We start from the raw sequence: 12080 nt of genomic DNA, 5'->3' as shown, positions 1-12080 counted from the left end.
TTTATCACTCCGAGGATGCACAGTACTTTGCCATTTCAAAGCAAAAATGAAAAATAAACATCCCTCTCAATTCTAGGCTCTTACACAGAGTCTCTGAACAAAAATTCCTCACAAGTGTTATCCTTAGATATACTGCATTGTGTCCCCCTTGGTGTATTCTGAGTCTCATCCCCTGACTCAACAGTGCTTTGTTTTCCTAGCCACAAATCTGGGGTGTCTGTCCCGCTCAGAGTAGGTTCTTTCACAGTAGGGTTTCTTAACTTCACAACTATTGACATTTTTAACCAGATGATTATTAGTTGCTGGAGGAGGTCTGGTTCATTGTAGGATGCTGATCAGCATCCTTGGCCCTCTGCCCACTACATGCCAGTGTCACCACTCCCTTCACACGCAGTTTTGGCATCTGAAAATGTTTACAGATGTTGCCAAAAGTCCCTTGGAGGCTAAATGATTCCCAGTTGACAACCACTGCCCCACATACAATATGATAACAAACTACAGAAATACAGAAGAAGAAGAAAGAACATTTCTGATGAGTTTTTTAAAGATGATTTAAGCTTTCTTTATATCTAGATGATTTAGGCAATTATTTTTATTTATAAGAAAGGTAGCAACTACAGCACCCTTATCCATGATTTCAGATCTGATCTGTTGCCATTGGCTTCACTCTACCTTTCTCTTCTGTTGGAGGTCAGCTCGTAATAATTTCAGTTTCTTTTGAATTTCAGTCAGAATACCTATTTTCTGCTCCAAAGTGGACAACAACTGGACAATGCAAAAATGAACGTCATAGGTTACCCCGTCGGCTGGCTCCTGGATGTTGTTCCCTGGCCGCTGGCTGGGTTCCTTCCATGAAGTCATGGTTTCCTCCACTAATGGAGAGGCTAAAGTTTCCATTTCTCTGGTCTCTTCTTCCTTCTCAGTCTGTATAGGCGGGGGTGTTTTCATCAGTTCATCCCTCTGAAGGGACATTTCTGAATTTCTGATGCGATTTTCCAACATCCTTGGCACCTCCTGTCCAACCGGAGAGAGAGAACGCTGGTGGGGCCTGAAGTCCAGAGTCAGTTCTTTCACTCGATTTGCATATCTTAAAGTGTTGAGGGTGTTTTCGCAGGAGGACATCCCTGGAGAGATAGTAGCAATCATGCACGTGGAGGAGTTCGGCCCGATGAAGGAGTCGCGGAGCACCTGGGTGAGTTTGCTGGCTCTGAATGGGGTGTGCGACTTGTTCTGACCCAAAGCCCGGATGCACTCCTTGAGCGCCAGGAGACTCTTGTTAATGTCCGCCCCTTCCAGCTGCCTTTTCCTGTTGGCCTTGGCAGTGTCTGCCCCCCTCTCGTTCCCAGCTAAGTCCACGAGAGAAAACTTGCCATGCAGTGTCCCTCGGGACTTGAGGATGATCTGGAGCACGGCGTGGCTCCTGGAAGAGTGGGCATTGACTGACGTCTGTCCAGATGTCCGGCAGCTGTTCCCTCGCTCCACCAGGTTCAGCAGGTCCTCCACGCAGCCCACCTCCCGCTCCTGCAGCCCGACCACGTGCACCTGCTGGCTGCCATCCTCCAGGACCTGCAGCTGCTTCTTGCAGTTCAACAAATCGAACACCTTGCCCCCATAAATCTCAAAAAACGTGCCGTGGACTTGGAGGTCGAGCTTCGCATAGGCCGAGGCTTGGAGCAGGCGGAAGACATCGTGCGCCGCCAGGGCGTAGATGCCTTTGGAGCCATCCAGGGCCTTTCCCGAGAAGGCCCCGCCCATGGTGTGCGTTTTCCCGCTGCCCGTCTGCCCGTAGGCAAAGCAGGTGGCCATGCCCTTGCGGAAAACCGACTCCACCAGCGGCTGGGCCGTGAACTTGTACACCAGCTCGTTGGAGGCCGTGTCGTCGAAAGCGTGGTCGAAGCAGAAGGTCTGGTTCTCCAGGTAGCGCGTGAGGTCCACCTTCTGCTTGGACTCGTGCACCAGGACCACGTGGTCCGAGGGGATGGTGATGATGTCCAGGTCCTTCATGATGGTCTCCTGCGGGTTGAGGGGCCGCTTCCTCACGCAGACGCAGATCCGGCGGTCCCCCCGCGGCGGCCCCAGGCGGGACACCTCGCCGAGGTCCAGGTGCCTGCGGTACTCCTCGATCATGCGCCGGATCTCGTAGTTGGGGTTTCCCGCGTGCACATCCAGGGCGCGTTGGGCTCGGATCTCCACCTGCAGCTGTCGGCGAGTCTCCCGCTGCTTTTGCAGTTTCTCAATGCCCCGGAGGCAGGGGGACTTTTTCCACTTCACCAGGCAAGGGTTGCCGGGGACTTTCACAGCCAGGCTGTCCCCGGAGGGTGTCTCGTTTTTCTGGGGGACCCTTGCAATCCACCGCGTGGCCACCCGTTGGTCCCCGATGGCCGAAGAGGGCGCTAGAGACAAGGAGGACAGCGACCTGGACCGCGTGGCCTGTTCGGCAGAGGCCAGCGATGGATTCAGGAGGAATATAGTCTCCAGATCTATCTTCTTGCCTTTTTTGACTCCTTCTTCCACCCACTCTACCGTGACCCAAGTGTTCTCTCGTTTGAACTCCGTGACGACGGCGAGATGGATCCGCCCGTCGCTGCGCTGGATCGCCACGCGGACGCCCACCTGGACGTCTCGGGAGGGGGCCGTCGAGGGTTTCAAGGACGAGAGGCGCCGGGCGGCAGGGAGGCACAGCTGGCTGGCCATCGTGAAGGATGGAGGTGTCAGGACTCGCGTCTGGGGGCCCTTGGGGTTGGAGCATCAGGACCTGAGCCCAAGCCAGTCTGAAGTGCCCCGGGCACTGAGCGCGCCTGCGTTTGCACCTGCCTTTGTGACCCGCCAGCCAGCACTAGGGCTCCACCTGCGGCCCCCCGCGTCACAAAGCAGTGGGGAGAAGGGCCGAGGGCCTCCAGGTGAAAGGTGGATGGAGAAAAGAAAAATGACATCTGTGGTGCTAGGTGCCAACGCCAAGGCAGCTGGAAGAGAGACATTGTTCTCTGCCACTGGGAGCGCAGCGATTGGAATTGGGTGCACGTTCCGTGGGCGGGCATGTGTGCCTAAGCTTTAGAAACATAATCTTTCTGAAGTCTTAACCTGTCCTCTCAAAGCCAAGTGCTTTAGTTGAGAACAGGTGAGCATTCCTTCAAACTTCAACCCCCCCAGCGATCAGAGGGAACAAGGGAAGGTGAAGCGATTGCCACATCACAGGCTTCAGCTGACTGTTCTGGAGAACTCCCTCAGGCATGCCATCCTCCCCCTCACCCCCCCGCCTCCGGACTTGTTTATGGTGGTAACTTAAGGTCCAAAGGGCATTGTCTTCCTCCTCCTCTTTCTCCTCTTCCTCCCCCTCTCCCTCCCCCTCCTCCCCTCCCCCTTCTCCCCCCTCCTCCTCTTCCTCCTCCTCCTCCTCCCCCCCTCCTCCCCCTCCTCCTCTTCCTCCTCCTCCTCCTCCCCCCTCCTCCCCTCCTCCTCTTCCTCCTCCTCCTCCTCCTCCTCCCCCTCCCCCTCCTCCTCCCCCTCCTCCCCCTTCTCCCCCTCCTCCTCCTCCTCCTCTTCCTCCTCCCCCCCTCCTCCCCCTCCTCCTCTTCCTCCTCCCTTCCTCCTCCTCCTCCTCCTCCTCCTCCTCCTCCTCTTCCCCCTCCCCCTTCTCTCCCCCCTCCTCCTTCTGCCCCTCCTCCTCCTCCTCCTCCTCCTCCTCCTCCTCCTCCTCCTCTTCCTCCTCCAATCTTAATCTGGAGTTAGGTAGCCCTTTCCCAGCCCCTGGAAGTCTTCTGTAAGTGTGCCATTTTTTAAACTCCCAGTGATGACATTGTTTCCTTGGGCAACCGCATCCTGTCAGGGGCTCAGTCTGTTTCTCACATTGTCCCAGGCGTTGTTTTAACAGGCCATTTCTTATTAATCCCCTGCTTACAAACATGTCAGTAGCTCTCTATCATTCTAATGGACTCAGCACAAACTCCATAAGAGGCCACATGATGCATCGGGCCCTCTTTCCTCTGTTTTCATCCTCCATCGTTACCACCCTCCTTACTCAGTCTAAAGTGGAGCCATACTGAAGAACTTGATGTCCTTCAAACTCAGCATCTTTCTTTCAAATTACTAATTTTTAGCCCAGTGCTTCTCAGTATTGGGGTGTATAACATTCGCCCACAGGGCTTGTTAAAACACACATTGCTGGGTCCCACCCCTTCTGGATCCGCTAAGTATGAGGCAGGGTTCGCTTGTAACAACTTCCCAAGTGATGCTGAAGCTGCTGGCCCTGGGGAGCACACGCTGAGAATTCCTGTGCTAGCCCTCTGAGCACAACAGCCTCTCTTTCCCTCCTCGTTTTCCTGAACTCTTCAATACCCATCGCAAATGGCACTACCTCTGGGAGGGGTTCTCTGTAGATAATGATCAGGCAGATTACCCTTAAACGAAGACATCTCTTCTTAAGAAATAGTATCTATTACTATTGGGTTTATTTGGTCAGGGGAACCTATAACCTTCATTTTCAGTAGTGACTATTAATAAAAATCCCACAGGTTAACATGATAATAATCTGTTTGTAGAGAGCCATTGGGCTATTTTTACAGTTTTGATAATCTGGAACTTCATTTGCAACAATATCTTCTTTTTTATCTACTGAGACAAATTCAGAATTCAGACACCCTCTACATAATGCTCTCATTTTATGGATAAGAAAATACTGTGAATCTTTAGTAATGAGATAAATATGTAGTACTTGTTAAGGTGTGAAGACCTAGGTACAAATGATGGCATCATTCTTGGCCATGGCCTGGATGGCCATTGAGTAGAAGAGCAGTTTCTCTAGATTCGAGATGGACACCATCATCATTTTTTTGACTGACTATAGCCAAGCAAAAAGAACATACAAAATGCTTACCATATGTTATTTCCTATGCCTAAAGGAATTCTACCCTCAGGAGTTTACCATTTGCACATTTTGCTTTATGTACCTCCTAAGAAACGTATGCCTTGACAAACAGCTGATATAGCCCCTTCATTTCAAATTCCTTTTTTCCAAAGCCGAACACGTATCATGTGCAGCCTTACAAGGAAGGGTCGTGTGGGAAAAGTAAGCGCAGGAAATGAGCTTAGTAATTTTCATTTATTAAATACAGGTACATTGCCCCGTTGGGGGCCTGTCAGGTTTACTTTATAGGACAGAATGTGATTTCTAGTCTCATTTTAGATACAAACCTCCCAGGAGAAATGCATCAGAGATGCGTCTTTCTCACACTGGTTTAACAGATGTCTAGCAGCTGTTTGGTCTGTTTGATCACCTTGGGGGTCTGTGCTTTTCCATATATGGATGCAGCCTGAGATCGATTTAATTCTTCAGAGGAGCTTAGTAGATTTCCCCAGATCTCTTTGAAGAAATGGGATTCGTCATTTCCAGTTTAAAAGTTATTTTTTAAAGAGTCGAGAAGTGCCTTACTAAGTATATGCCTCTAGAAAACAAAGGGAAGATGAACTTTTAGAATGATTATAGTATTTTATCCTTACAGCTAGCTAGTATCTGTGTCTGTCTTCTGATATTTCACCGTTTCCTCCATGCACCACACCTAAGCAGGACAAGTCCACCTTTCTCTAGCCCTGGCACTGTTTTCATAGTCAAGCATTGTTTCTATGACAACAACATTAACTCAGAGTCATCTTCCCACAGTTTATTAAACAGCATGGCTTACTTGGGGATATTTATGGTTCCTGTATATCTGTTGATTGTGAAAGTTAGTCTGTGAAGTTATGGTAAAACTAACATTGTCAGTATCTCACTTTAAACCCTTTTATGTTGGTTTATCTTTCAGTTTTTCAGCATGCTACAGTGAGAGGCTTGGGTTCTGCTCTAGTGTACATATCAGTGTTATTTGCTTGTAACTTACATGAGAATTACAGAGGTCAGGTTACTCATGAACAAAGTAGGTGCCTTGGGAGTTCAGCTCCAGCTCTTTAACTTGAAAGCCATGGGCTGTATTTCTTACCCTTAGAGTCTTCTTTAGATTATGCAATTCAGGGTGTTTAAATTAGTTTGCTATGGAAAAAAATCAATAAGGGACACATAATACTTGTGTGAGAAATAATTATAGGAATTTGGGTATTTTTTTCTAGGGAAGTTTTGAGAGACAGACGCTGTAAAAGGCTACCCTATTGAGGAGTAACATAATTTGTTCTGTATGATTTAAGGTCTGTGAGTATTAAGTAAGTCAAGTGCTAAGCCGTCAAGACTCAACTCAGCATCACTTCTCTTGAAAAGCGTTCCTTGACATCCACAGCTTCCCTTCCTCTACCTAAGTCTCACCTCAATGAGTCGCCTTCCTCTCAATTCCCACCTTTGTTCCATATCAATTGACATTGCCTTTAGCATTTTTAAAAAATTAAAAGCATCTGCCTCTTTCTCTCTAGGCATGTAGAGCCTTGAGAGAAGTGAGGGGAATGCTTTACTTATGTTTGTATACCCAGTGTCTGAAATATGGACTAAAGTCCCTAGAACTATCAAAACCAGCACAATAGATGGATGTTTGAGAGAGAGAGAGAGAGAGAGAGAGAGAGAGAGAGAGAGAGAGAGAGAGAGAGACTGAGACTTCAGGCCAAACTAATGAAGGACCTAATTGAATCAGGTATATATTCAAAAAACCTTAACGACTGTCTCCTAAAGTCTGAGCTAAAAGCCAGATATGAAATAGTGAAGAAAACAGCCCTAGACTCTGCCCTCAGGGAGCTTACTGCATCATTTTTGGAGACATGTATTAGCAAATAACAGCACACACATATAGTCATATGAAAAATAATACAATAATCCTATATAATAAAGAGGTAATATGCAAATTGACCCTCACACCATCACAAAGATGGCTGTGCCCACAGTGGAGGCGGGGTTCCTGTAACACAAGATGGCTGTGCCTACAGTGGAGGCAGGGTACCAGTAATGAGCCGTAAGGAGCAATCAGCAGGGACCTGAGACTGTGTGGCACTGGGCTGGGGGGCTTGACAGGGGACCTCAGGCCACGCCCCCATCCCGGTGTCAGGATGGGGGACCTTGGCCGCGCCCCCTGCCCAGGCTCTGGGCCAGGGGACCTGAGGCCGCACCCCCGACCCAGCAGGGCTTGATGGGGGACCTTAGGCCATGCCCCCAACCCCAGCACTGGGCCAGGGGACCTCAGGCTGTGCCCCCTGCCCCAGCGCTGGGCTGGGGGACCACAGGCCACGCCCTTCACCCCAGCGCTGGGGCAGGGACCTCAGGCTGTGCCCCCACCCTCAGGCCACGCCCCCTACCCCAGCAACAGACCGGGGGACCTCAGGTCATGCCTTCCACCCAGTGGGGCTTGACAGGGGACCTCAAACCACGCCCCCCACCCTGGCGCTGGGCCGGGGTACCTAAGGGTGCGCCAGGGCACCTGAGGCTGCACCCCTTGCCCAGTGGGGCTTGTCGGGGGACCTGAAGCTGCACCCCCCACCTAGTGGGGCTTGACAGGGGACCTGAGGCTGTGTCCCCCCACCTGGCGCTGGGCCAGGGGACCTGAGGTTGTACCCCCTGCCCGGCGGGGCTTGACGGGGGTGGGACAGGGCGGGTCTGGATCTCGCCCAATGTGAGGCCAGCCAGGTCTGGATCTCGCGCGATTTTGAGGTGCACATGGGTGGGCGAGGACTTGACTCTGGTCCCACAGCGTGCCCAGACTCTGACAGGAGGAAGATTTTCATATGCATTTTACTAATTTTCTTTAATCTCTGACACTTCTATTATAGAGAAAGGGCAAATAACAATATTAAAATATTTCCTCTAATTAATTCCCTTTTAATGTGCACAAATTTCATGTACTGGGCCACTAGTTAATATATAATAGTACATATAACTAATAGTATATAATTATAAATATTATATAGTATATAATATATATTGTTTCACACACTCACAATTATAAACTTACTTTTGCCCACCCTGTATATGTTACAGATATATGGATAATATTTTAATAACTATAGCTATCTATGAGTAAGAGCTCTAATCTGGTATATATTAGAGCAGAGAGTAAATGACAGCTTGTCAGAAAATATAGCACCAACCATATTTAAATGATAAATCCAGGATTGGGCAAGATTTGTGTTCTCAAACCTGGCTATATATCTGAGTCCTCTGGGAAACGTTCACAAAGTACAGATGGCCTGTCTCCACCAAGACCTGTTGCGTCAGTCTCTAGTGGCCCAAACCTGGAAATCGGATACTAAAAAGCACCCCAGGTGTTTCTTGTTACTGTGAAGCCAGGAAAGCCTTGGACCAAATGCCCTCTAGGTATCTTTCTATTCAGAGATTTTGTGATCCTGTGGTTCTGCGAATAAAAAGATGACTGATCCTTTGATACCCTTGTGGCTATTGAATTGTCTTGTTTTAGAATCTTGAATGTTTGAAGGTACTCCTGTTTCAATAAGTGGGACACAATGCAGTTTTACTGGGAAAACTACTTTTAAGTTTCTGCAAAAGGTTTGCTTCAAAAATCTCATAATATGAAATAACAACATGAAGTAAAATGGTTTGATAGCAAGACCTATGTCATTAAAGGATATTTATAGGCATGAAGACATACCATTTATTTTTTTTTTATCTCTCACAGTGCTTTAGGATAGAATCTAGTACATAGTCCAAGTTGCTTATTATTAACATACTAGAAACCAGTGCACAACATTCGTGCACTGGGGGGGGGGGGGGAGTGTCCCTCAGCCCAGCCTGCACCCTCTCCAATCTGGGATCCCTCGGGGGACATCCCTCTTATTATCCAGGACTGCTGGCTCCCAACCGCTTGCCTGCCTGCCTGCCTGATTGCCCCTAACCACTTCTGCCTGCAAGCCTGATCACCCCCTAACCACTACCCTGCCAGCCTGATCGATGCCTAACTACTCCCCTGCTGGCCCGATCACCCCCAACTGCCCTCCCCTGCCGGCCATCTTGTGGTGGCCATCTTGTAACCACATGGGGGCGGCCATCTTGTGTGAGGGTGTGGTGGTCAATTTGCATATTACCTCTTCATTATATAGGACTAGAGGCCAGCTGCATGGATTCATGCACCGGTGGGGTTCCTCAGCCTGACCTGTGGGGATCGGGCTGAAACTGGCTCTCTGACATCCCCTGAGGGGTCCCAGATTGCAAGAGAGCACAGGCCAGGCTGAGGGCCCCCACCAATGCATGATTGGGGCTGGGGAGGGACCATGAGAGGGCTCCAGGGCGTGTCTGGCCTGTCTTGCCCAGTCCCAATCGGCTGGACCCCAGCAGCAAGCTAACCTATCAGTTGAGCGTCTGTCCCCTGGTGCTCAGTGCACATCATAGTGACTGGTCAAACTGTCAAACAGTTGGACACTTAGCATATTAGGCTTTTATTATATAGGATTTTGTATTTACTGCATTTGTTTATCTTATTGTTTATTCTCTTTTTTTCCTATTAGAATATCACTACATGAGTAAAGAGGACCAAGAAGCCATGTAGCTTTAATATAAAGAGCACTAGACCTAGAATAAGAGACCTAGGTTTATCAGTTCAGTTATTTGATCTTGAGTAAGAAACATTATCTTTCTGAAATTTCCTTTTCTAATATACAAGAAAACAAAAAAGGTTGGGCCAAATCTCTCAATTCTCCTCTGACCCTTAAGTAAGAATGTTTCTAACTTGCAAACAGTTAAGCCTCGTTCCAAAGATGATATAATTATTTTCAATTTGAAAGAGATTCTTGAAAATGAATCTTTTAAATCTAAGAATTATTTGTGGAATGATGATAGAGTAACGTTGACAAAGGTTGTTCAAGAAATGCATACATTTAATGGATACCTGCAGGTGTCTACATATACTCACAAGTTTAAAGGATTCTGGAGGGTGAATTTGTGGGTGGTAAAATGAACCTTTACAAGAAACAGCTAGATTTTGGTCCTTACTCTGAATTTAAACCCCTTCATCCATTTTTATTTTCCCAAGGTGAGTGATTTATCTGTAAATTTAATTTGAATAAGACACTGTACAAAATTTAATTTTCATCCAGATTTGGTTGAGTATAGGTGGATGTGGCTGTAATCAATTTATTCTCATAGCCTTCCTTTATTTACTTGTAAATAGCAAACTAGATGGTCAAAATTGTTAGAAAAACATAATAGCTGATTCATTAAATATTTCCATCAAATTCTTCTTTCATTTCATTGAAAATTTACCTTCTGGGAAAGAGAATATTTGAAAATTAAAAATACACAGAATGGCAGAAAGTTGTCCTGAAATATTTTGACATGGTAAATAGGATCTTTGAGGTGGGCTTTGTTTCCTAATTTATTAGAACATAGTAATATATAAAAAAACCATCTCAGAAAGGGAGAAAGCATTCTCAACTTCACCAGGTTTTATTTTGAGTTATAATTACTAGATCATCAAATAGATAAATTTTATAAAACCAATAAAAATTAGACATTATAATGATTTACCCCAAACTACAAGTACTATATTATATACTTAATGCTTTAATGAGGAACAATCCGTTTTTATTAATTTTACTGTAAGAAGAGTGTTAAAATATTACTAGGAGAAAATTGGCATTTGACATTATTGTTCCTAATTCTTAATCATGTAGAGATTCTTTTAATTCAGATTACAGTTTAGTGTTCACTGCAATATGTGAGCTGATAATACTATCAGGATTCATTCATGTGTATTTCTTTACTATTGACAAAGTACTTATACATACCAATACCATATTTGATTCACTAGCAAACTTTTGAAGTACATACACAGCATGGGTATTCTTTGTCACATCTGACTAATGAGAAAGCTGGAACATAGAGAAAACCCTTTACAAATTGACATTTATAAAAAGTGATTTGAATTAGTACAAGGGCACAGTAATTGTAGGGTTCTTTGCAATATATGGCAGAGCACATTAAAAAGAAACCTACAAGAATCAGAGTTCTCCAATATGAACTTGGGGAAAGTTATTACCTAACTCAATTTTTATTTTGTATTGCAACATAAAGGAGGTAACTGAGGTCAGTAGTGTGTGGTAAGGATGGTGTATGGTAATGTATGTTACACTCTTAGTGAAGACACCATCTCATAGTAAGAATTCAACAAGCCATATCTTTAAGAAAAAATAATAATGGAAGGTGTTCAGGACTGATAAAAGGTGAATTTGTTTAGGATCTTGAATCTTTCTGCTTTACGACCCAGGACTTGTGATTTATCTATAAGACATCTATAGGCTTTAGAGTCTTTATAGTTTCTTTTCCCAGGTTCACTTGTGAAAAAATGATTTTTATCATGTGTTGACCCTGGACCAAGTTCTCAAGTATCTTTCTCACTTTCTCTGTCTCTCTAAGCAAATATGTGTCTCTCTGTCTCTTTCTCTCTTCCTCTGTCACTCTCCCTCATATATACATGTATGTATGTATATGTATATCTGCATATATATGTGTATGGAATATATGCATACATTTATATAAAATCTTGTATTTGCCATATATTATGTGTGTGTGTATATATATATATATATATATATATATATAGTTAATTCTATTTAATTCTTAAAGCAGTTTTCTAATTCTCTGAGGCATTACTATCTTAAATTTAACTGATGAGAAATTTGAGGGTCAAAGATAGTAATTCTTCCCTCCTGAATAGTGCCTGGGATTCGAGCTTGCCTACAACTCTAAAACCCATGGAATTCTGCTGTCGTACAAGTGTTGTAGTCGAAGAAATTTCCGTTATGCAGAGGAATGGGAGAAAATCGAAGTCAACATGTGCACACCCTTTCACGTTTAGGAGATGACAGCAGCATGATCGTTACGGGGGTCTCATAATTGTTCCAACCTGTCGGTCATTGGTACTTGACATCCATAGAAATGAAAGATAAAACACTGCTAGGTCCTGTGCTGTTTCACTTTAGATTATATAGTTCTGCGATGGGGTCTGACATGGCAGCCTTTTCGGTTCCACTTAGTCTTCGCGACCCCTCGATGGGCCCCCGTGATTTTCAGCCTGTCTTAGCTTGCAGCTGATATGTGTGTATTATATTCTCACATGGAGCGCACTGGGGTCTCTGAGCAGATCGCTGCTAAGAACACACACGTT

At 45.9% G+C, this 12080-nt stretch overlaps 1 protein-coding gene across 1 annotated transcript; it reads right to left on the bottom strand.

The window, feature by feature from the left end:
- Nucleotides 1-574: 574 nt before the first annotated feature.
- Nucleotides 575-2787, bottom strand: KIF2B (kinesin family member 2B). The gene has a single exon (XM_008147752.3). It carries the CDS (start codon nt 2692-2694, stop codon nt 664-666), a length of 2031 nt encoding a protein of 676 aa, XP_008145974.2. The 5' UTR covers nt 2695-2787; the 3' UTR covers nt 575-663.
- Nucleotides 2788-12080: the final 9293 nt, after the last annotated feature.

This window comes from Eptesicus fuscus, chromosome 20, assembly GCF_027574615.1.
Source record: "Eptesicus fuscus isolate TK198812 chromosome 20, DD_ASM_mEF_20220401, whole genome shotgun sequence".
NCBI classification, from domain to species: Eukaryota; Metazoa; Chordata; class Mammalia; order Chiroptera; family Vespertilionidae; genus Eptesicus; species Eptesicus fuscus.
This window is presented reverse-complemented; position numbering and strand designations above follow the sequence as displayed.